Below are 25344 nucleotides of genomic sequence, written 5' to 3' on the forward strand. Positions count from 1 at the left end.
TAGAATAGAAGGAGAGATAAAGGTCTTCCCAAACAAACAAAAACTAAAGGAATTTGTCACCACGAAACCAGCACTACAAGCGATCCTAAGGGGGATCCTGTGAGACAAAGTACCAGAGACATCACTACAAGCATAAAACCTACAGACATCACAATGACTCTAAACCCATATCTTTCTATAATAACACTGAATGTAAATGGATTAAATGCGCCAACTAAAAGACATAGGGTATCAGAATGGATAAAAAAACAAGACCCATCTATTTGCTGTCTACAAGAGACTCATTTTAGATCTGAGGACACCTTTAGATTGAGAGTGAGGGGATGGAGAACTATCTATCATGCTCCTGGAAGCCAAAAGAAAGCTGGAGTAGCCATACTTATATCAGACAAACTAGACTTTAAATTAAAGGCTGTAACAAGAGATGAAGAAGGGCATTATATAATAATCACAGGGTCTATCCACCAGGAAGAGCTAACTATTATAAATGTCTATGCGCCAAATACCCGAGCCCCCAGATATATAAAACAATTACTCATAAACATAAGCAACCTTATTGATAAGAATGTGGTAATTGCAGGGGACTTTAACACCCCACTTACAGAAATGGATAGATCATCTAGACACACAGTCAATAAAGAAACAAGGGCCCTGAATGATACATTGGATCAGATGGACTTGACAGATATATTTAGAACTCTGCATCCCAAAGCAACAGAATATACTTTCTTCTCGAGTGCACATGGAACATTCTCCAAGATAGATCATATACTGGGTCACAAAACAGCCCTTCATAAGTTTACAAGAATTGAAATTATACCATGCATACTTTCAGACCACAATGCTATGAAGCTTGAAATCAACCACAGGATAAAGTCTGGAAAACCTCCAAAAGCATGGAGGTTAAAGAACACCCTACTAACGAATGAGTGGGTCAACCAGGCAATTAGAGAAGAAATTAAAATATATATGGAAACAAACGAAAATGAAAATACAACAATCCAAACGCTTTGGGATGCAGCGAAGGCAGTCCTGAGAGGAAAATACATTGCAATCCAGGCCTATCTGAAGAAACAAGAAAAATCCCAAATACAAAATCTAACAGCACACCTAAAGGAAATAGAAGCAGAACAGCAAAGGCAGCCTAAACCCAGCAGAAGAAGAGAAATCATAAAGATCAGAGCAGAAATAAACAATATAGAATCTAAAAAAACTGTAGAGCAGATCAACGAAACCAAGAGTTGGTTTTTTGAAAAAATAAACAAAATTGACAAACCTCTAGCCAGGCTTCTCAAAAAGAAAAGGGAGATGACCCAAATAGATAAAATCATGAATGAAAATGGAATGATTACAACCAATCCCTCAGAGATACAAACAATTATCAGGGAATACTATGAAAAATTATATGCCAGCAAATTGGACAACCTGGAAGAAATGGACAAATTTCTAAACACCCACACTCTTCCAAAACTCAATCAGGAGGAAATAGAAAGCTTGAACAGACCCATAACCAGCGAAGAAATTGAATCGGTTATCAAAAATCTCCCAACAAATAAGAGTCCAGGACCAGATGGCTTCCCAGGGGAGTTCTACCAGACATTTAAAGCAGAGATAATACCTATCCTTCTCAAGCTATTCCAAGAAATAGAAAGGGAAGGAAAACTTCCAGACTCATTCTATGAAGCCAGTATTACTTTGATTCCTAAACCAGACAGAGACCCAGTAAAAAAAGAGAACTACAGGCCAATATCCCTGATGAATATGGATGCAAAAATTCTTAATAAGATACTAGCAAATCGAATTCAACAGCATATAAAAAGAATTATTCACCATGATCAAGTGGGATTCATTCCTGGGATGCAGGGCTGGTTCAACATTCGCAAATCGATCAACGTGATACATCACATTAACAAAAAAAAAGAGAAGAACCATATGATCCTGTCAATCGATGCAGAAAAGGCCTTTGACAAAATCCAGCACCCTTTCTTAATAAAAACCCTTGAGAAAGTCGGGATAGAAGGAACATACTTAAAGATCATAAAGGCCATTTATGAAAAGCCCACAGCTAACATCATCCTCAACGGGGAAAAACTGAGAGCTTTTTCCCTGAGATCAGGAACACGACAGGGATGCCCACTGTCACCGCTGTTGTTTAATATAGTGCTGGAAGTTCTAGCATCAGCAATCAGACAACAAAAGGAAATCAAAGGCATCAAAATTGGCAAAGATGAAGTCAAGCTTTCGCTTTTTGCAGATGACATGATATTATACATGGAAAATCCGATAGACTCCACCAAAAGTCTGCTAGAACTGATATATGAATTCAGCAAAGTTGCAGGATACAAAATCAATGTGCAGAAATCAGTTGCATTCTTATACACTAACAATGAAGCAACAGAAAGACAAATGAAGAAACTGATCCCATTCACAATTGCACCAAGAAGCATAAAATACCTAGGAATAAATCTAACCAAAGATGTAAAAGATCTGTATGCTGAAAACTATAGAAAGCTTATGCAGGTAATTGAAGAAGATATAAAGAAATGGAAAGACATTCCCTGCTCATGGATTGGAAGAATAAATATTGTCAAAATGTCAATACTACCCAAAGCTATCTACACATTCAATGCAATCCCAATCAAAATTGCACCAGCATTCTTCTCGAAACTAGAACAAGCAATCCTAAAATTCATATGGAACCACAAAAGGCCCCGAATAGCCAAAGTAATTTTGAAGAAGAAGACCAAAGCAGGAGGCATCACAATCCCAGACTTTAGCCTCTACTACAAAACTGTCAGCATCAAGACAGCATGGTATTGGCATAAAAACAGACACATAGACCAATGGAATAGAGTAGAAACCCCAGAACTAGACCCACAAACGTATGGCCAACTCATCTTTGACAAAGCAGGAAAGAACATCCAATGGAAAAAAGACAGTCTCTTTAACAAATGGTGCTGGGAGAACTGGACAGCAACATGCAGAAGGTTGAAACTAGACCACTTTCTCACACCATTCACAAAAATAAACTCAAAATGGATAAAGGACCTGAATGTGAGACAGGAAACCATCAAAACCTTAGAGGAGAAAGCAGGAAAAGACCTCTCTGACCTCAGCCGTAGCAATCTCTTACTCGACACATCCCCAAAGGCAAGGGAATTAAAAGCAAAAGTGAATTACTGGGACCTTATGAAGATAAAAAGCTTCTGCACAGCAAAGGAAACAACCAACAAAACTAAAAGGCAACCAACGGAATGGGAAAAGATATTTGCAAATGACACATCGGACAAAGGGCTAGTATCCAAAATCTATAAAGAGCTCATCAAACTCCACACCAGAAAAACAAATAACCCAGTGAAGAAATGGGCAGAAAACATGAATAGACACTTCTCTAAAGAAGACATCCGGATGGCCAACAGGCACATGAAAAGATGTTCAACGTCGCTCCTTATCAGGGAAATACAAATCAAAACCACACTCAGATATCACCTCACGCCAGTCAGAGTGGCCAAAATGAAGAAATCAGGAGACTATAGATGCTGGAGAGGATGTGGAGAAACGGGAACCCTCTTGCACTGTTGGTGGGAATGCAAATTGGTGCAGCCGCTCTGGAAAGCAGTGTGGAGGTTCCTCAGAAAATTAAAAATAGACCTACCCTATGACCCAGCAATAGCACTGCTAGGAATTTATCCAAGGGATACAGGAGTACTGATGCATAGGGGCACCTGTACCCCAATGTTTATAGCAGCACTCTCAACAATAGCCAGATTATGGAAAGAGCCTAAATGTCCATCAACTGATGAATGGATAAAGAAATTGTGGTTTATATACACAATGGAATACTACGTGGCAATGAGAAAAAATGAAATATGGCCTTTTGTAGCAACATGGATGGAACTGGAGAGTGTGATGCTAAGTGAAATAAGCCATACAGAGAAAGACAGATACCATATGGTTTCACTCTTATGTGGATCCTGAGAAACATAACAGAAACCCACGGGGGAGGGGAAGGGAAAAAAAAAAAAAAAAGAGGTTAGAGTGGGAGAGAGCCAAAGCATAAGAGACTGTTAAAAACTGAGAACAAACTGAGGGTTGATGGGGGGTGGGAGGGAGGGCAGGGTGGGAGGGAGGGCAGGGTGGGTGATGGGTATTGAGGAGGGAACCTTTTGGGATGAGCACTGGGTGTTGTATGGAAACCAATTTGACAGTAAATTTCATATATTAAAAAATAAAAAAATAAAAAAAAAAATATATAATCTCTCTTCTTCACTCTTTCCACCCACTAAGTAAATCCTTATTTTGTGAAGGCTCCCCAGTAAAGAACATTCAAGAACTGTTGAAGTTTATGGAGTGCTATTTGGGGACTATCTATCCATCAGATACTTGAGCTAATTAACCGAAGGCCAGGCAGGGCTGCATCCTGTGGACAGTATATTCAAAGAAAATTTCCTCTAAGTTAGCAGGATGTGAACACATCCCACACAATTTTCCATACACAGGTTGAGTGCCTTTGGAGGTGGGTGCATATCTCCTTAAACACATAAGACTAAAGTCTGTTCATGTGCTTAGCAGCCAGGATAAGGAAATATTACTCATTCCAGAGTTCAGAGCTAATGTTTGTCCAGGTCTGTGTAGCTGCTTTGCCTGATCAAGCAGCACAAGAGGAAGTGATATGTCCCAGTTCATGTCTGAATGTAAGGTTTTGGCTGGGGAGACCCTGACTCTACCTGGTTCAGGAGTACTGTGCAGGTATTGTTTATCAGTGTAGAAAGATTGTGTGAATCTTATAAGACACAAAGTTAATTTGTATTTGTCAAAACATAGCCAAATTCATAATTAATATTGTAGTTCATTTCTATGAACTTTTCTGTTTTGAGATAATGATAAGCAAGAGTGCTGGTTAAATTCTTAAATATATAGCAGAGCTGAGTTATAGCCGACAGTGGCCATGGGCCAAGACAAGGAGGCTGTGAATAACCAGTGGGATGGTCCCAGAGACAGAAGCGAGGGGGCTGTGCTGAATCTGACATGAGGGTGCAAAAGATGATGGTCTGGGTTCCTACCTATCACTTCCTAAATCAGATTCCATCTAGTTGAAGGAATAAAACCCACCCAAGATGGAGCAGCTTCATGGTCACCTTCTAGCTCAGAGTTCAGTGAACACCCCTACCCTTGCCAGCTTCCATACACACTCCATTGTACGCTCAGCTGAGAATGTGTCCCAGGTGCTGCTGGGCCTGGACAGGTGCCTGGAGCCAGAGGTTAGGAGAAAAGCCATGCTCCTCTTTTACACTCCCTCCATTACATCACCCTCCTTTACACTATTTCTTGGGGTTCTCTATGTAAATGGAGGAACCCTTCTATAAGAAGACAGACTCTGCCTTTTGTCTTTTGTCCTTGGGCGGTCTTAAGGTAAAACATCTGCAAATGTGGACTTTAACTAAGGTTTTTGGAATTCAAGCCCTCCCAATCAGGATCTAAGATCTTATGGATTTGCAAGTTTTGGGTAGTCAGCAAGCTCCTGCTGCAGATACCGGTGGGAAGAAGAGGGAATAAGCCACCAAAGAACTAGAAGACCTTGACTTGAAGCATCTGCTTATCAACAGGGAGAGGGAGAACAAGGGCTCATGAATAAAGTAAGGGATGATCCATTTCCAATAGCTCACACAGAGCCATTATAAAAGTGGAGACCCATGCTGGAGGACAGCACTCACTGGGCAGCAGCCCTGGACTCTCAGACAACAGCCAAGGTCAGAGTCGGCCTTTGGCCTCTTGCTGCCTGGGGAGGATGTGGGGCAGTGCACATCCTCTTTCATTGTCTTTTCTTTTAGTCTTATTTATTTAAGTAATCTCTACACCCCATGTGGGGTCTGAACTCACGACCCTGAGATCAAGAGTCACTGCTCCCAGACTGAGCCAGCCAGGAGCCCCTAGGGTCTTTTTCATGTATAGAACTCAAGTAGGAGAGGTTTTCAGCTCTAAAAAATATATTCTGACAGAACTGAAATAATAATATATGATCATAAAAACCACTTCTTTTAAAAATATTTAATAACTTAGCAATATAATATTAAATAAAAATGTAAGAGCATCCCAATTTTGTAAAGAATTACATATAAAGTATAAATACAAAACTGTTTGCAACAATCATCTATAGATGGTGAGATTATGGGTGTTTTTAATTTCTTTGTATTTTTCTGTTTTCTGCAATGCTTATTCCTTTTTTTAATCGTAAAAATTTTACTATTGCAAATACAGGATACCTAGGCTGTTCTTTTTCCTGAGAGTTACGAAAGTGTTTATTGGATCTGCTCATCAGATCTTCATTATTGACACGGGTGGCACAGTTGACCCTACTACTGATCTCTCAGTCATGCAACATACAAATATAGAGGGCTAACTGTATTCTAGGTGCTGAGCTCTGTGTTAGGGATCTGACACATGGCAGGTATGATTTGCAGTAAAGGACCATGTGAATACGTAAAAAGCTAAACCTCTGGCCACTTCCACTGATCCAGGCAGTGTTAGGAAGAAAGCCATTTTTGTCCCATGGTGGTGGTCAAAGAAGATTTTGAAAATAGACTTACATATAGTGTCAAATGTGAAAATGGGGCTGAACCCCACCCTTCTGTATCCAATCTTCCTGTGTGACTCCATTCCTTGCTTTGAAGACAGCTTCCAGAGCATTAGAAGTGAGGTATCCAAATGGAAATCTGAAAACACTTTCTCAAAAATTAATCAAATAGGGTACATTTAAAAAAAATATCTGTGTTTAAGACATAACTTTTGCCCATACCATGGACTCATTTTTGGTTTGTTTGTTTATTGATTTTTTAATGTTTATTTATTTTTGAGAAAGAAAGAGGGAGACAGAGCAAGAGTGGGGGAGGGGCAGAGAGAGAAGAAGACAGAATCCGAAGCAGGCTCCAGGCTCTGAGCTGTCAGCACAGAGTCCGATGCGGGACTAGAACCCACGAGCTGTGAGATCATGACCTGGGCCAAAGTTGGACACTTAACCAACTGAGACACCCAGACACCCTTCATTTTTGGTTCTTAACAAACACTTTTTGAAGTGAGTATCTGAGGGTGGGGAGACTTCGTAACAATCTTTATATATATAACAAAAGTTGATTGATAGTTGTGAATGATAGTGATCATTGAATTACAGATTTCTCAAGTTTCCAATGACCTTAGTATCTAAAAACTTTTACTTGAGGGCTGCCTGGGTGGTTCAATCTGTTAAGCATCCAACTTCGGTTCAGGTCATGAATTTGTGGTTCATGAGTTTGAGTCCCATGTCAGGCTCTCTGCTGACAGTGTGGAGCCTGGAGCCCGCTTCCAGTTCTGTGTCTTCCCATCTCTCTGCTCTTCCCCCACCCCTGCCCACAATGTCTCTCTCTCTCTCTCAAAAATAAATAAACATAAATAAACTTTTACTTGAGAAGTGGAGAAAATGCTGTCCATAGATGAAAAGAGACTTTGTCCTGAATCAATATGATGACGGTTACACCTGAGGCCTTGGTTTCTTGACTTATATCCAGGGTTCTATGTCTTCAGTGTCAAGATAAAAGAAATATATTCTTGTAAACAGGGCAGTTCGGATATCCCAGCTCCTGAATTCTAGCTGGTAGCTCATCCTACTGGAAAAATTGACATTAGGTTTCTATATGCCACTCTCTACCACCATCCTGTGCCTCCTTTTTTTTAAAATATAATTTATTGTCAAATTCGGTAACGTATAGTGTGTAAAGTGTGCTCTTAGTTTTTGGGGTAGATTCCCATGGTTCATCACTTACACACAACACCAAGTGCTCATCCCAACAAGTGCCGTCCCCAATGCCCATCACCCACTTTCCTCTCTCCCGCGCTCCCCCCTCCCATCAATGCTCAGATTGTTCTCTGTATTTAAGAGTCTCTTATGGTTCGCCTCCCTCTCTGTTTGTAACTATTTTTTCCCCTTCCCTTCCCCCCATGATCTTCTGTTCAGTTTCTCAAGGTCCACATATGAGTGAAACCATGATATCTGTCTTTCTCTGAGTGACTTATTTCACTCAGTATAATACCTTCCAGTTCCATCCACATTGCTGCAAATGGCAGGATTGCATTCTTTCTCATTGCCAAGTAGTATTCCATTGTATATATAAACCACATCTTCTTTATTCATTCGTCAGTTGATGGACATTTAGGCTCTTTCCACAATTTGGCTATTGTTGAAAGCGCTGCTATAAACATTGGGGTACATGTGCCCCTATGAATCAGCATTCCTGTATCCTTTCTGTGCCTCCTTTCTTATCCCTTATTTCAAGCATAGGGTGCTTCTGTGGTGATTAAATTTACCATTTAGCTCACTGGTTGCAAAATATCAAATAGGATCAGGATGAAAAGAGGAAAGACACAGAGGAAAAAATCGTTTAAAATAGCCTACTTTTAAAAGGAAGAAGGAAAAAAAAAGGTATCTGCGGTCTTCAGATTCTGTAGGAGCAAAAAAGGGGAACGCGGGTGTGGTTTTAGAAGCTCCAGCACCAGATGTGAAGACAGTAGCCTTACAGAGACTGTTTCACCAACTCCCACAATCGCATAGGGTCAAGTCCCTGTTATTAATTCCTTACCATACATACCTCCTAGTGGTCAGCTTCTTTGATGAAACCCTGACTGATACCATTTCCCCGCAGTGTATAAAGCTCCACAAAGTTACAGACAGCCCTGAATTAAAAATGGAGAGGGGCGCCTGGGTGGCCCAGTCAGTTAAGCGTCCGACTTCAGCCAGGTTACGATCTCGTGGTCCGTGAGTTCGAGCCCCGCGTCGGGCTCTGGGCTGATGGCTCGGAGCCTGGAGCCTGTTTCCGATTCTGTGTCTCCCTCTCTCTCTGCCCCTCCCCCGTTCATGCTCTGTCTCTCTCTGTCCCAAAAATAAATAAAAACGTTAAAAAAAATGGAGAGAAGTTGCCTTTCAGCAGCAGTGTCTGTATCCTGTAAGAACTAAGCAGAGGAGGCTGACTGACCCAGCAGCTATTGCAGGGAGTGCCTCCCGAGAGAACCAAGAGCGCCCTCTAGCGCCATGATGGTGAACTTCACCCCCGCCCTGGACCACCTGGGGCTGTATGAAGACCCAGCTCCTGTTTGCCTTTCTTCATTAAGACAGCTAGAGAAGGGGACATTCATTGCTTTAAGATAATCAATCAAAAAAGCCTGAGAACAGAGAACTGAAATTCTTGGCTTTTAAGGAGAAAGGTCTCAATTCACATGTGGGGAAAGTTTGCAAAACATATATGTGATTCTGCAGGGCTCTTTATTTATTTTTTTCTTTTCCCCGGCCAATAAAACCAAGGAGGGAGAGAATAGTTGGAGAATATGCAATGCAGTTAGATGTCAGTGTGGAGACCCTGTGTCGTGCACCACCTTCATTTAGCGAGGAGAGACTTTGTTGAAGTCCAGGGATGTGACAAGTCTTGCAGATGACACAGTGGATATACAAATGGACAATGGTGAGACCATATATAAAAATAGAGCTCTGATACCAGTCTGCAGAACCAGCCCAGGAAACTAACCCATTACAGATAGCTCCCAGCCCAGGAAATCAGCCTGCTATCTACAAGTCAGACTTGCAGGAAGTAAGACCATGATCTCTGTAACTGGTCCAGGAAGCCAAACAATAGCCCTATAACAATCACCCCAAACACTAGGATTTACTAGCTGACAGTTTCCCTAATTTTTCCCAAGAAAATTTAAAACTGACCACCACCACCACCAACAACAGCAACAAAAAACAAAAAAACACAAAACTAAATATGCACCAATTACACAGGATGCCCTGTTTCTAGTTAGCACACCAATAGCGTCCCCACATGAGCAAGCCTCCAATCAGAGCACGTCCAAAGCTTTCCCATCCCACTATCAAGCTTTCCTACCTCTGTCTGCCTTTGAATCTCTGTCAAAATGCAAGTAATGATGGTTGACTCCCTACTATCACAAGCTTTGCTTGTCTCTATTTGGTTGGACATACTTTATTTGCACATAAAGAAGTCTCCTGTCCTTGCAATGTGCAGCAGCCTTAAGGTGAGATGGTGGTATGGTCTTCCTATGCTGGAGAGGGCTGGAGACAGCTTCTTGAGTTCCTCATGACTTTGCCCTAGTCCAGGAGGTAGGGTTGCCAAATAAAATGCAGGATGTCCAGTTACACTTGAATTTCAGAAAAACAATGAATGATTTTTAGCATAAATATATCTTATGCAATATTTGGGGCATACTTATTCTAAAATAAGTATTCATTATTTGTCTGAAATTCAAATGTAACTGAGTGTCCTATGTTTTTATTCATTAAATCTTGTAATCCTAAAGGAGGGCAAAAAAACATTCTCATGCCCCATTCCAACAACTGGAAAGAAAAAGTTAAGAAGGCAGGAGTGAGAGCCCTGGTGAGGCTATAGCGAGTTTCAGAGCTAAAAGAAGGCAAACACATCAGAGGTGATGTGGGTAAGCCTCCTAGGGATTGGATGAGGATTCAGCTGTGTCTCAATGAATTGTCAGGGTAGAGGAGGCATGCCCAAGAACTAGAAGCAAAATGATTATTCTAGAGCAAGAATATGAGCTCAAGACATATCTAGGTGCAGAATTGGATGCCCATTTTTCACCAATGCTGCCACTACATTTGTGTAAACACTGCATCCCCCCTTGCACCCACAGCAAGCCCAACATCAACCCTGGAAGAAGGAAAGCGGATGGGAGAAATATCCTGAATATGGCCGAGTTGTCGATTTAAAAAGACATGCTAGGGCTTCTAGGGGGGCGTATGTTGACTTTGACTGGAAGTGACTAGATTAAATTTCTGCACCAGTCAGAATGGAGCCTCAATATTGAAAAGTAAATCAAGTGATCAGAAATGTTTTAAAAATTAACATTTTGCATATATGAGTTCATTGTCTGTGAGGCTTTCAAAAATTCATAGCCATCATATATATGAATGTCTGGTCTTTACAAACACCAGCTAGAGAAATAGAATCTCCCCTTCTTATTCCCCAACCATCTCTCTCCAGTGTGGCAATTTTCCTGGGGAATTTGACAATTCCTCCAGAGAGACATGTTTAATCTCATTCTATTTTGTCTGTGTTATGAAAACAATAGTGTTGTTTTTTATTTACCAAATAGCAAATGACATTTTGTTGAATATACTTTTCGGCCTTCATACTGACCTCCTATGCCTTCAACGTCAACGTACTCTCCTAGGCTCTCCATGCTTAGAATCACTGACTTAAAGTCTATCTTGTTTTCTTGATTCTTCCTACCCAGCAGATTGATGATGATGAAGATGACGATGATCATGATGGTCATGATGACAATAAAGAGGCCCCTGATTCAGGGCCTGCTGGATTCTACTTACTTTCTATATATCATTGATCCAGGTGACAATTCTGCAAGCTAGACATCATTGTCCCCATTTTACAGAGAGAAGTAAGGCACGGAGGGTCCAGTGATTTGTTCAAGTTAACAAAGACTAAACGGTAGAGTCGGATTTAAATCCAGATTTGTCTAATTCCAAAGCCCATGATTTGTCCGCACTGCCACACTGCTGGCCACCACAGTTCCCTAATTCGCACGAAATTCCTGCATCCTTCAGTTGACTCTAATTATAGTCTTTCTAAAGAGGAATGTGCTGGGCCCTCTTCCTGGCATTGACTGCACCTCACTGGGAATGTTGGGCATCTTTAAAATTTCATTTATTAATAAACACTTATATAATGCCTGCTGTGTGCCAGACACTGGTCTGAGCAGTTTACAAACATTAACTCATTTAATCTTTATAGCAACCCCATGAGGTTAAGCACCATTATTATTATTACTCTTGTTTTACAGATGAGAAAACTAAAGCACAGAGAAGTTAAATGACGGGCTCAGGGTTATGCAGCCAGTGAGTCTGGCAGAGCCAGGTTTAAATCTATTATTATGCAGTGCAACACCCCTTCCTTTAGAGATTTGGATTTCTCATCCTAACCTTTCCCTTAACTATTTCCTGTGAGTGCTGAGAGAATGGTGGGGTCAAAGGCTTGGAGTTCCCTAGAAGAAAGATTTTGAATAAGCTTAAGTCTTTTTTTTTTTTAATTTTTAAATGTGTATTTATTTTTGAGAGAGACATTTATATTTGTGAGTGGGGGAGGGGCAGAGAGCAAGAGAGACACAGAGTCCTACACAGGACTTGAACTCACTAACTGCGGGATCCTGACCTGAGCCAAAGTCAGATGTTCAACCGATTGAGCCACCCAGGTGCCCCAAGCTTAAGTGCTTAAAAAATATCCATCACAAGATGAAAGCCGGCATGGTCCAGCTGTAGCTCCCAGCAATTATTAGTTCTGTTTCAAAAAACAGGCCTTTCTTTAGTTCCAGTGTTTGCTCAGTGCTAATGATCTCCAAGAAACTTCCTTCATTTGAGACTGAAAACCCAATCTCTAGTCTTGGTGGTCTTAATTTTCCTCTTCAGAGGTTTCTTCTTGCCCTCAGTCCCTCTGATCTCAGCTAAACTGCACAGGCCAGACTGGTGCAGGTGGAGGGAGAAGAAGACAGAGGGCGCTGTCTCCTCTGAGTAAGCAATTTGGCTGTCCTAACCTGGGAAATCACACGCCAGGTAGAAAATCTCTGCCTCTTGGAGTCACTTGACTTTGACAAGATGCTGGACATCCCACCTCTTTTTTACATGTTAACAAGCAATGACCTGGAAACTTTGAAGGGCCATCAGTCATTCACACTTTTATCACTGGCTTTTCCCCATTAGGAAATAACAGGGACTTGACATGAGTGGGAATAGGGTATAGAAAGTTAGGAAGAAACATCCCATGAAAAACTCTCTCTGCTGTACCTTGGTCAGAGGCGATGCACTAATAATGGCTTAACAATAACCAGTGGTAACCAGGAGCTCTACATTTACTTCTCTACAAACCTTTGATAATTTCCTTAACTACATTAACTCTCAGCTTCCATATCTATAAACTAAAATTAACAATAGTGTCTACCTTTTAGGGTTGTTACTGAGGATAAAGTACCATATGCTTGTAAGAGGATCATATATGTAGTTCAAGTTTGGGTACATAATAAGAATCAAGAAATGTTAACTGTTCTGATTACATTGTAGACACCAGATGAAATGCAGTTTGTTGTTTTATGTGAACACAATTTTAAGCAATGGAGTCAATGTTTATTTCCCATGTTAGGGAATGGGAACATTTAGCAAAAATGTTAAAAAAAAAAACATTTAGAGAAGCTAAATTATTTGCTCAAGCCATGTGTCAATAGAGGTACAGAGTGAGGCCCAAAGTCTTGGTTGCCTGCCTTCTAATGTCATGCCTATTACATTGCCTAGAAACAGTGTTAGCAGTCACCTATTCCCTCCACCTTAACTCACTCACTCACTTGCTCACTGCCATTTCCACTTGTCCCTGAGCTCTAGGAAAGCTGTCTTCACAACGTGGTAATTGGCTTTCACATCACCCAGTGTAGTACAATAACACTGGGGAGTGGAGAGTAGCCAGGCAGTTCACAGAGTCAGTCGTGGGGGCATTTGCCAGCCATTTCTTTGTTGGCAGAGACACAGGCTCTGAAGCTTAGTTGAAAAATCCAATGGGTGGTGGCTGAGTCCCAGCTTAAAGTGTGAAAGTCCTTATTATGATCCTCCTCATCATATTCCTACTGGTAGCATAGGCCTACTAAAAAAAAGGAAATTATTTCCCAAGATTAATAAAAAGAAAGAGGCTGGGAGGTGGGGGGTTGGTGTTGGGCTGGGGAAGGGGAAATAGAAGGCGACAGACATTAAAATAGCAGCAAATGAATACCATGTAATTTCCAACAGTCGATAATGTCACGCTGCAAGGTTGGCAATTCTGCTGAGATAATTGCCCTTCCTCAGATTACTGTCTTTACCAGAGAAGGAAATGATGGCCGTGTGTGAGAAATCATGCTGCCTCCCACTTCACGAGAAGTGGCAGTGATTAATGAGAGATCAGGCTTCAAGTTCGCAAATATTTCATCCATGCACAGGGCCTTTCAGAAGCAGAGAGCTCTTAGAGCAGAAAACATGATAAACTTCTTCCACAACAGGGAGACTGACCTACTCATGGGATGATTTAGCCTGTAGAGTTGCCCTTCATCTTCCAGCAAGTCTGGGTCTGGAGAATTATGATTTGACATGACTGGTCATTCATGGGTTTTTCCTCGCTGCAGAGAGATTGTCTGCTGGAGAAACAACTGAACCTGGAGTCTGCAGACTTTGGTTGGAAATGGGTTGCTCTGCCTCTGATCCTTCTCAGGGGGAAAACCTCCAGGTGTTTGTTATCTGTATAACAAAATGATTTGACAAGCTAACAGCTTAGGCTCCATTCAGCACTCAAAGCCCCACCCTAGGAGTGTCACTGGGAGGGGTGGGAATAATGGCAGACTGAATAATGGTCTTTCAAAGATGTCCAGGTCCTCATCCCTGGAACCTGTGAACATGTTACCTTACATAGCAGAAGGGACTTTGCAAATATGATTAAAGTAAGGATCATACAATAGGAAACCAATACAAATGGCAAGGTCCTTAAAAGATGGAAGAAGACACAGAGAAGGAGATGTGACAAAAGAAGCAGAGTTGGAGGGATGCAAGTATGCTGGCTTTAAGGATGAGGGAAGGGGCTATAATCCAAGGGATGCAGGTGGCCTCTAACGAATACACCTTGGAGCCTCCAGAGGGAACCAGCGTTACTGACACCTCAATTTTAGTCCAGAAAGATGAATTTTGGACTTCTAACCTCCTGAACTATAAGATAATAAATTTATGTTGTTTTAAGCCATAATTTTGGGGTAGTTTGTTAGAGTAACAATAGGAAAGTAATATTAACAAGAGGGTCAAGAGCCAGATCATGAATGGCTTGCCCCCACACTCATCACTCAGAGAATGCTGAGGCTAATACCCAGGCATCCGGTTTCACTTTCCACCAAACTGGGAGCCCATAGCACCATGACTCGGTTAACAGAAAGATGACACCATTAGTCACTACAGGCAACTAAGGTTAGCTAGCATTAACAATATTAACTAATATCAATTGAGTGCTTGCAACTTCCCAGACATTTTCATGCTTAAAACAATTACAGGAGGTAGGCACTATTAGTGTCTTTATTTGACAGATGAAGAAACTGAGGCCTAGAAAGGTTGAATGTCATAACAAATAAGAGGTGTTGCTGGAACTTGACTGGAATCTACCTCAAGCCAGATACTAAGCTATTTATCTCAAAGAACTTCCAAACCTCTGAATTCCTTATGCAACACAGCGTCTAATAAAAGGACCAGACTCCTGAGTAGGACAGGCCCTCTAGGGACACTGGTTCTCAAACTTTGGTAGCATCAGAATCCCCCAGAAAGCTTGTTAAAACAGATTCCTGGTAGGAATTCTGACATTCTGATTCAGTAGGTCTGAGAAGGGACTTGGGAAATAACATCCCTCATAAACTTCCTGTTGACCTTGACACTGCCCTTCCATGAACTGTTCTTGGGAGTAGCAAGCCTCTGCAAGCCATTCCAACTCAGCCCCTACCTCCAGGTCCAGTGACATTGAAACTGAGGCTGAGCCCTAATCCTGTTTCATGATTTTTGTCAAATCAGAATAAAGAGGATTTATTTTGATAGGAACATTGAGAAAAATGGGTGCTGCCTGGCCTGCATGAATTATGTAGTGATCACATGTTTTTCCAGCTTGAAAGGATGCTCCTTCCATAGGAAAGAAACTATCTTAGGGGTGTCTGGGTGGCTCATTTGGTTAAGTGTCCAACTCTTGGTTTGGTTAAGGTCATGATCTCACAGCTCCTGAGATCAAGCCCCGTGTCAGGCTCTTCGCTGACAGCGTGGAGCCTGCTTGGGATTTCCTCTCTCCCTCCCTCACTTTGTCTCTTCCCTCAGCTCCTCCCTCACTTTCTCTCTTTTAAAATAAATAAATATACTTTTCTTTAACCCTCTCTTACATTTGCTTAGCACTTTTAAAATACTTTGTTCCTATATCTTGATACATAACCTAAATTCATACTGTATTTTTATGCAATGTGGGCAACAATTTAGCTAGAGAAGCCACTGAATACAAAATTCTCAACTAATGCCTTCCTTGATCTGGATGCCTACGCAGAGAGTGAGGAAATAAAAGTTGCACATGGTATTGACAAAGTATAAAAAATTCAGACATCTCTAACCCTGACAATACATGAAGCTACTGGTTCACAATTTCAAAGTCAGGAAGTTTTCATGGTTTATAAGTGAGTACCATAGTGAGGTGTGTTGAAGGAGAAAATGAGAGAGCATGAAAAATAGTCATGATGTACCTATAATCCATCAGCTCATCAATGGAGGAGGGAAGGGGAGGGAGGGAAACCATTATTCATCAGGGCAAGCCGTCCCTTGAACCTCCCAGTCCCTGTGCATCTAGGTCACTTCCCTTTCTATGTTTGGCTCTGAAAATGCAGTGGACCCATTAATGAATTTATTCCTGGATTAAATCTGGGGAAGGTGGGAGTGAGGGAGGGAGAGAAAAAGCCAAGCTCCAGATGTGAGCCTTGATTTGTGAACGGCCTCTCATCTTAATCCCTGCAAACGGGAAATCCTAGCACTAGGCTTGAGGTCTCAGGATCTGGGTCATTTAAACATCATCTTTCTGCTGTTCACCGTCTTCTGCTTCCATCTCTAACACAGCAGATAAATCCCCTCCCCCCACCCCACAAGTGCACACTTGTTTTGTATGTGTGCCTTGTTGACTCCACCTCTGCTGCTCCCATCAATCCGGAAAGGAAGGTCATTTCCAGGGCTTCCTTCCCAAGGTGTCAGATTGAGGGGCAAGTGAGAAGGGAAAGGGAGGGAAGGAAGAACAGCTGCTCCCCTCATTAAAGATGTTTTCTACTACAGATCTGGAAGCAGAATGCATCTGGGAGAGGGGATCAGGAGAGAGACAGCTTTACCCTTTTGCTGATTAATACTCTATTCCCAGTTATTGCTTGATAATATGCCCTTGTGATATTACTTAATAGTAATGAGCCATAGGATTATATACTTTGTAACATTTAGCAGTAAGACCCAGATCATCAAGTTTTCCTCTTAAAATTTTTTTTTTTTTTAAAAAAACTATGTATTTTGGTTGATTTTAACTATGCTGCCTCCTATTCGGTTCTCCCTGCTCCAGCCTAAGAAACCCTGAACCCTCTCTCCTGACTTTCAGAAACTCTGTGTTTCCATAACATCAAGGAGTTGTGGGAAGGTCGGGGGAAGGCAAGCCTTCCCAATTTGGGGGTGACAGCTTCCCTCATGGAGGAGACACAATGGTGGTTTTGTTCAATTTCCTTTTATAATGAAGAAGAGACTCAGTTGGGATGACAGTAATTCAACATAACTGGCTTATCAGAGTGATAGCAGGGGGACTGGGGAAATGGCTCAGATTGTGCCTTTCCTCCTTAAGAAATCTAAGATCTCTCAGCCATGCATGGTGCCTCGGAACTTTAGAAAGCCTGGTGTTGGTAGAAGCAGAGCCTTTCTTTCTCCTCAAAAAGGAGGAGCAGGAGTAATTGAGCCCTGAGCCCTGGACAGACTGGTTAGTACTTTTAATGGTTTGCAAAGTTAGTACCTTTAATGGTTTGTCAGCCCATGCTCTTGCTAGGACCCTCTCGTTGCATTTTTTAAAAAAATGTTTGTTTATTTATTTATTTTGAGGGGAGGGAGGGCAGAAAGAGAGGGAGAGAGTGGATCCCAAGCAGGCTCCCCGCCCAGCACAAAGCCTGATGAGGGGCTATATCTCGAGACCTTGAGATCATGACCTGAGAGGAAATTAAGAGTCAGTTGCTCAACTGACTGAGCCACCCAGGCGTCCCCCATCTCATTGCATTTTTGATGTGCTTCCCAGGTCTGTAACAACCTCCAAGGTAGAGCAGCAAAACTGATGTTTGGCAGGAAAGACTACTGGCATAATTAGAACACAATTTTATTTTTGCCTCCTTCTGTTCCTTTAAATTTTGCCTAATGGTGGAAGCTTTTCCCTTGACCTAGATGAAAATTAAATGGACGTTTATGCTTTATGGTTTAGTCTTATACAATAAACAGTTATGGTAACTTTAGGTCTCAAATACTATCTCAATCTAGGAACTAAATTGCACAGTCTTATATATTAAACTGTTTTTAGCCACAAAGTTGTTTTTTTTTTTTTTTTAACGTTTTATTTATTTATTTTTGAGACAGGGAAAGACAGAGCATGAACAGGGGAGGGTCAGAGAGAGGGAGACACAGAATCTGAAACAGGCTCCAGGCTCTGAGCTGTCAGCACAGAGCCCGACGCGGGGCTCGAACTCATGGACCGCGAGATCATGACCTGAGCCGAAGTCGGCCGCTTAACCGACTGAGCCACCCAGGCGCCCCCAAAGTTGTTTTTTTTTTTAATGTTTATTTTAAGAGAGAGAGAAAAAGACATGGGGGCGAGAGAGAGAGAGAGAGAGAGAGAGAGAGAGAGATTGATTGATTCCCAAGCAGGCTCTGAGTTGTCAGTGCAGAGCCTGAAGACACAGGACTTGATCTCATGAATGTGAGATCATGACCTGAGATGAAATCAAGAGTTGACGCTTAACCGCTTAACCAACTGAGCCACCCAGGTGCCCCACAAAGTTGCTCTTATACACAAAATTGAGCTGGTTTGTGTCATAACAGATAATGCATATAACCTGAACATAGAGCCAAAGCACATTTAATTCACTTCCCCTATCTGGCCACCCAAATGAGTCTTACATTTTTCTGATTGGGCTCCAGCTCCACGATCACTTTGACTATTTAGTTAATCTCCGATATCAGATTCAGTTCCTATCCCTGTTTCCCCTCCCTTCCTGCTCCATAGCTGAGCTCCTTTCTCTTAACTCAATTGCATTTAACACATACTTATTGAAATTCCTAAGACAAACAGAACACAATGTTTGGTGTTGTAAGGGAAATGAGATGAGTAACGTATGGACTTTGATTTCAAGATATCTCTGTTTTTCTCTATTATCTATCTATCCATATACCTGCCTACCTACCTATGTATTATAAATGATAGATAGATAGATAGATAGATAGATAGATAGATAGATAATAAATGGAAGATAAGTAGATAGACATATACACACATAGAGATAAAGTTAAGATATATTCTGGCAGACGTGGAGGGGAGAAGAGACTAAAAACAAGTAGTGGAGAGTAAAATAGAAGTACATTGGCACACTTGCTTTCATAGAGGCACAAGCAAAGTGTCTGAGGGTGGAAGGAAGAAAGTATTATTGAATCTTGCTGGGGAGATCATGAAACATGACCTAGGGAGCTCTTCATAATCTGGATCTCCTCCACCTCTGTAGCCCCATCTCACAGAACTCTTTCTGAGCCCCCCATCAACAACACTGTCTTTCAATTCCTCAAACCAGCCCTGAGGCCTTGGGACATACTCTTTTTTCCACCTGGAATAGTTTTTTCCCCATCACCACCTCAGGAAAACTTCCTTGATGATGGGTCCTTGATGATGTCCGGCTCCCCGCTAATCTCACAACACCCTACATTCTACATGGTGTCTCTTAAAATTGCAATTAAGCAACCAGTGGAAAATTAGATGCTTAGTGGCTTTTGCCTCCCCTGAGATATAACTCCACAGAAGTTAAGAAATATGTTTGTCTTTGTTCTCAGTATGCTCCCAGAACCTGGAACAAGGCCTTGCACATAGTCAATGCTCAATGAATTATTTTTGAGTGGATTAAGAAAGGTGGCATTTGGGATTTTTTTTTCTCCTCTTCTTCTTATCTATCTCCTTTCTCTTCAACCCCAGCCCTCCTTCCCATCAATGCCTTACTTCTCTTAATATATTCTTTTTTTTTCTTGGTTCTGCATACCTTCCAAGTCCTCCTGTGGTCTACTAGGACCAGTCCGATGAATTAGGGGAAGACTTCCCATTTGTCTGCTCTGTATATCTCATTCTGGGAGACATAATCTAGGTGTCTAAGTAATTCCTTCGCAGGCCCTGTCTGGGGTTTGTTTGAGAGGAGGTGACTCACAAGTGCGACCTTCAGACAAGAGCCTTAGCGTTACTGCGGGTCTTGTCTGAAATGTGGTCTGAATTCTCCCTGCATCAGAGTCTGTGTTTGGACCAGATCCTCAGGTGATGGTGCACATGAAGTTCTGTTGTGAAGGGGCTTATCTCCTAGGGTTAGTTGGGTAGAGGGGGGAGCAAGTTTCAGTTATATGACAGATCAGTTAGTGTTGGAGTGCAAGAGGTTTACTGGGAAGTGATAGAAGAAAGAGAAAAGAGCCTGCAGAAGCCAGTAGAGACAGCCTTCAGCCCATGATGCTGATCCCATGACACCTGTGAAAGCAAAGAGATGAGGAAGAAGGTTGAATGGAGTCTCAGACTGAAACATATTTCTTACAAAGTCGTGGCCAACCCAATGGGGGAGATCCAAGGCAAAGAAGGTACAGCAGAGGAGTTCTGCATTGGGCATAAATGGCCAGGTCCCTGGAACCGTGTTGTTCTCAGTCATTGGCAGAGGGCTGCCCAGGAAGGGTGAGAAGTTGCTAATGGCTGGAAGCTCTCAGCTAATGGCACTCATTGAAGCTGAAAAGCAACTGCTTTCTTTAAAGCACATGCTCCCAGTATACCCCCATGGCTGCCATATGTGACATCTGAAGATAATTGTACAAGAAATGTATAAATGCTGGTAAATGTATGGAAAGCAGATTGAAGGAAATACCACATTAAAGGAAACCTGCTTTATATGCTTTTTCAGCACTGTTTATGTTGTGCTCTTATTCTTCAGGGAACAGTCTCTCTAAGGGCCCCTGGAAGACAAGGTCCTGAGGACTCTATCCCATAGGGAGCTCAGGCAGAGCCCTTGTGTGAATCAAGATGGCATCCCTGTATTACAATGTGCATGAATCAGTAAAGACGACTCAGTGGCCATGGGTCTCTTGAGCTCACCCTCTACAAACTCAGTAGGCCCCAGGCTCCCAGGGGCAAACCCGATCCTGACCAGACAACCTGAGAGCCAGAGAAGAATTAAAAACTCAGGGCAGATGGAACAGGGATAGCAGAGGTCTAGGGAGGGGAGGACAAGGCTCTGTGGTTACAGTGATACCCTCACATATTGATTTTCACTTTCCTGCCCCTTCCTCACCCAGGCACATTTGCAAAGACAGCCACCCCCCCATGCACAGAACCACACACAATGAAAACATTTACATAGACCACATTCACATCTACCTTCACGCAACACACAGAAAGGCCCCATGCAGAAAAGCCCTATTTCTTCATACCTGACATAAGCTTCTATGTGCACACCTTGCTATTCCAGCAAACACTTGTGCACCCCGTAGCAAGTTTCCCAAACTTCCCTTATGTGCAGATACATTTCCAGACAAGAGGCCGTAACATCCATATATATTAACAATAAACAACATACAGGAACAAAAAGAGACAAACTTTGAATGAACTTTGAACATTCAGAAACAGCGGCTTTATGGTAACTTAAAATCAACAAATATCTGGAGGCTATGTCTGGAGATGGCAGATATGACTTGAAAGATATTTCTGTTGTCCACTAAAACCCCACAGGGGCTGGGGCTGGGGCAGGGGTAGATAGCCCATTTCCTAACCTAGAGAGACTTGGCTGTTACTCAGCCAACCTCCTGCCTCCCGAGGGAGAAAATTAAAGCTCTCAGGCCAGATGCCAGGAAGGGGGAGCACTTGTACCTGGAACAGGGGTTACACATTTCTGTAGAGGTGTAGAGTGGAGGGAGCAAGGGCCCAAGCTCTGCTTGCTTGGATTTGAATCCCAGCCTCACCACTTTCTACCTGTATGACCATGGACAATTTAGTCAATCCATGTGTCTCATTTTCCTCACCTAGGAAATAGAGATAGATAGTAATAGTGCTCAGAAAACACATTGCTGTAGGAATACACCGGTCAGTATTCATAAAGTGCTGAGGGTAAACCTAGTGCATCCTAGGAGCAAAGTAAGTATTGCTTCTTATTCTACTCTTGGGAGTCCTCTAGCCCTGGGATTCCACAACCTCCCTGCCCCTCCTCCCCCCCCCCCCCCCCCCCCCCCCCGACAAACCCCTCTTCACAAAGCTGTAGTTGCTAGCTCCAAGCTTCACAGCTCTCACCAGGATCTTTCCCTTCCTCCTCCTCTTCTCTGTTAACGGTTTTTATAAAGAGATTTGTGGAGAGAGCATGGAGGAGTTGTGTGTCCTCAGCAAATTTGTTCCGCGGGCCATCACTTTCTGGACTGGGAATCAGGGCTGTCCCAGCGCAATGGCATGAGGCACTGCCAGCTCTTAACCTTTTGTTGGGTGTGTAGGAAGATGGGAAGAGACAGGCTTCTCCACTGGTCTGGAGGTATCTCCATTGCTATGGATCTCTAGATTTCTAGATCCGCAGGAGCTCCGCCCAGCCCCTTCCTGTCTGTAATTTTTCCCCAAGAAGAGAGAATAGGACTGTTATTTCTTGTCTCATCCGTCCAACCCAAGGCAATTCATTTCCCCTGGAGTCCAGAGGCGTTCAGCGAGCTCCCAGGTGAACTGAAATCCACAGCTATTCTCATCTGGTTGCCCTGGGAGTTTGGGCGCTCTGGGTACAACCTGTTCCTCCAGCCTCTCCATTCCCTCCCCCCTCCCTCCCTCCGCCTGGCTGCGCCCCGCTCAGCCCCCCTTCCTCCCCTCGCCCGAAGCCCCAGCAGTGGCCTCCGGGGAAACACCCGCTGCTGCGTGCCCTGAGAGGTGAGGCGGAAAGAGGAGGGGAGGGGGCCGGAGGGAGGGGTTGGGGGGGAGGTGAGGGAGGAGGCGGGGGAGCTGCACAGGGTGGAGGCTGAGCACCGCCCCGCAGCCAGAGAGGGGCGGCTGAAGGTTGCATCTGCTGGAAGGAGGCTTTGGCTGCTTGGTAACGGGCTGCCAGAACAGAGAGCGAGGCTGAGAGCGGGGCAGCAGCTTCTTGACGTCAGGACCGAGCCAGGGGATCCTGCCAAGCAGCCCCAGCCCTCCCCACAGGGGGGCCGGCCGACGGTTCGAGAAGAGCCCCGGACGCGAGGCGCCCAGCGGGGCGTGAGGTGGGGGGCGCAGACGCCGGTCAGCAGGGGTGAAGCATGCCCCCTGCCCCCTGGCCATGGAGATCGCCCTGGTGCCCCTGGAGAACGGCGGTGCCATGACCATTAGAGGAGGAGGTGAGGCCCGGGCAGGCTGTGGCCAGGCCATAGGGGGAGAGCTCCAGTGCCCCCCGACGGCTGGGCTCGGCGATGGACCCAAAGAGCGGGCTCCAAAGGGGCGCGGCGCGCAGAGGGGAGTGGACCCGGGAGGGCGGCCTTTGCCGCCGCTGCCACGGGAGCTGCCACAGCCTCGACGGCTGCCACCGGAGGACGAGGAGGGAGAAGGCGACCCTGCCTTGGGCATGGCAGAGGACCAGGTGCTGGGCGCGGGGTCCCTTCACCACCAGCGCGTCCTTATAAACATCTCCGGGCTGCGCTTCGAGACGCAGCTGGGCACGCTGGCGCAGTTCCCTAATACCCTCCTGGGGGACCCAGCCAAGCGCCTGCGCTACTTCGACCCCCTGAGGAACGAGTACTTCTTCGACCGCAACCGGCCGAGCTTCGATGGTATCCTCTACTACTACCAGTCGGGGGGCCGCCTGCGGAGGCCGGTCAACGTCTCCCTGGACGTGTTCGCAGATGAGATCCGCTTCTACCAGCTGGGGGATGAGGCCATGGAGCGCTTCCGGGAGGACGAGGGCTTCATTAAAGAAGAGGAGAAGCCCCTGCCCCGCAACGAGTTCCAACGCCAGGTGTGGCTTATCTTTGAATATCCAGAAAGCTCGGGGTCCGCGAGGGGCATCGCCATCGTCTCGGTCTTGGTCATTCTCATCTCCATCATCACCTTCTGCTTGGAGACCTTACCTGAGTTCAGGGATGAACGCGAGCTGCTCCGCCATCCTCCAGCGCCCCACCAGCCTCCTGGGCCAGCCCGGGGGGCGAATGGCAGCGGGGCTCTGGCGCCTCCCTCTGGCCCTACGGTGGCACCTCTCCTGCCTAGGACCCTGGCAGACCCCTTCTTTATTGTAGAGACCACTTGTGTCATCTGGTTCACTTTCGAGCTGCTTGTACGCTTCTTCGCCTGCCCCAGCAAAGCAGAGTTCTCTCGGAACATTATGAACATCATCGATGTTGTGGCCATCTTCCCTTACTTCATCACCTTGGGCACTGAGCTGGCAGAGCAACAGCCAGGGGGTGGAGGAGGAGGTGGCCAAAATGGGCAGCAGGCCATGTCCCTGGCCATCCTCAGGGTGATCCGCCTGGTCCGGGTGTTCCGCATCTTCAAGCTGTCCCGCCACTCCAAGGGGCTGCAGATCCTGGGCAAGACCTTGCAGGCCTCCATGAGGGAGCTGGGTCTGCTCATCTTCTTCCTCTTCATCGGGGTCATCCTCTTCTCCAGTGCCGTCTACTTCGCAGAGGCTGACAACCAGGAGACCCACTTTTCCAGCATCCCGGATGCCTTCTGGTGGGCAGTAGTCACGATGACCACGGTAGGCTATGGGGACATGAGGCCTGTCACTGTAGGGGGCAAGATCGTGGGCTCGCTGTGTGCCATCGCTGGGGTCCTCACCATCGCCCTGCCTGTGCCGGTCATTGTCTCCAACTTCAACTACTTCTACCACCGGGAGACAGACCACGAGGAGCAGGCAGCTCTTAAGGAAGAGCAGGGCAGCCAGAGCCATGGGGCAGGGCTGGACAGTGGAGGCCCTCGGAAGGCCAGCTGGAGCAAGGGGTCCCTGTGCAAGCCTGGGGTGTCCCTGGAGAATGCAGACGGAGCCAGAAGGGGCAGCTGCCCCCTGGAAAAATGTAACCTCAAGGCCAAGAGCAATGTGGACTTGCGGAGGTCCCTCTATGCCCTCTGCCTGGACACGAGCCGGGAAACGGATTTGTAAGGGGAAGCCTGGGCAGATTGGTGGTAGTGGGACAGGGATGGGGGAGGCCTCCTGAGTCTGGGCATCTACTTCATACCACAGAGTATTTCAAGCCCACCTTGAAGTCTGTCCCTCTTCTTCCACTTCTTCTATCCCTCCCCCTCCCTCCCTTGATCCCCCATTTTTCCTCTTCTTTCCATGACACCAAGGGTCGCCTATTTTTAAAAAGTACCACATTCCATGACGCAGGAGCTGTTGAAATGGTGGGCACTGTAAATGGATGTATTTGTAGCCAGTTTCCTATACCCAGCAGAGGGATAACCCAAACAAAAATGACTTTAAATAGCCCAGATCCCAAGAGATTTTGTAACCCCCTCCATGTGTTCCAAATTTGCTTTA

General features: G+C 44.5%; 1 protein-coding gene across 14 annotated transcripts in view; it reads left to right on the forward strand.

Moving 5' to 3' along the window:
- The first annotated feature begins 22865 nt into the window (after positions 1-22865).
- The window catches only part of KCNA5 (potassium voltage-gated channel subfamily A member 5), a 62598-nt gene continuing 60119 nt past the window's right edge, over positions 22866-25344 (forward strand). For all 14 annotated transcript variants that reach the window (XM_042945581.1, XM_042945582.1, XM_042945583.1 and 11 more), the window contains exon 1: positions 22866-24564. In XM_042945581.1, coding sequence (XP_042801515.1) covers positions 23155-24564 — 1410 coding nt within the window. In that variant the 5' untranslated portion in view covers positions 22866-23154. The remainder of the gene's footprint in view (positions 24565-25344) is intronic.

Source organism: Panthera leo, chromosome B4 (assembly GCF_018350215.1).
Source record: "Panthera leo isolate Ple1 chromosome B4, P.leo_Ple1_pat1.1, whole genome shotgun sequence".
Taxonomy (NCBI): Eukaryota; Metazoa; Chordata; class Mammalia; order Carnivora; family Felidae; genus Panthera; species Panthera leo.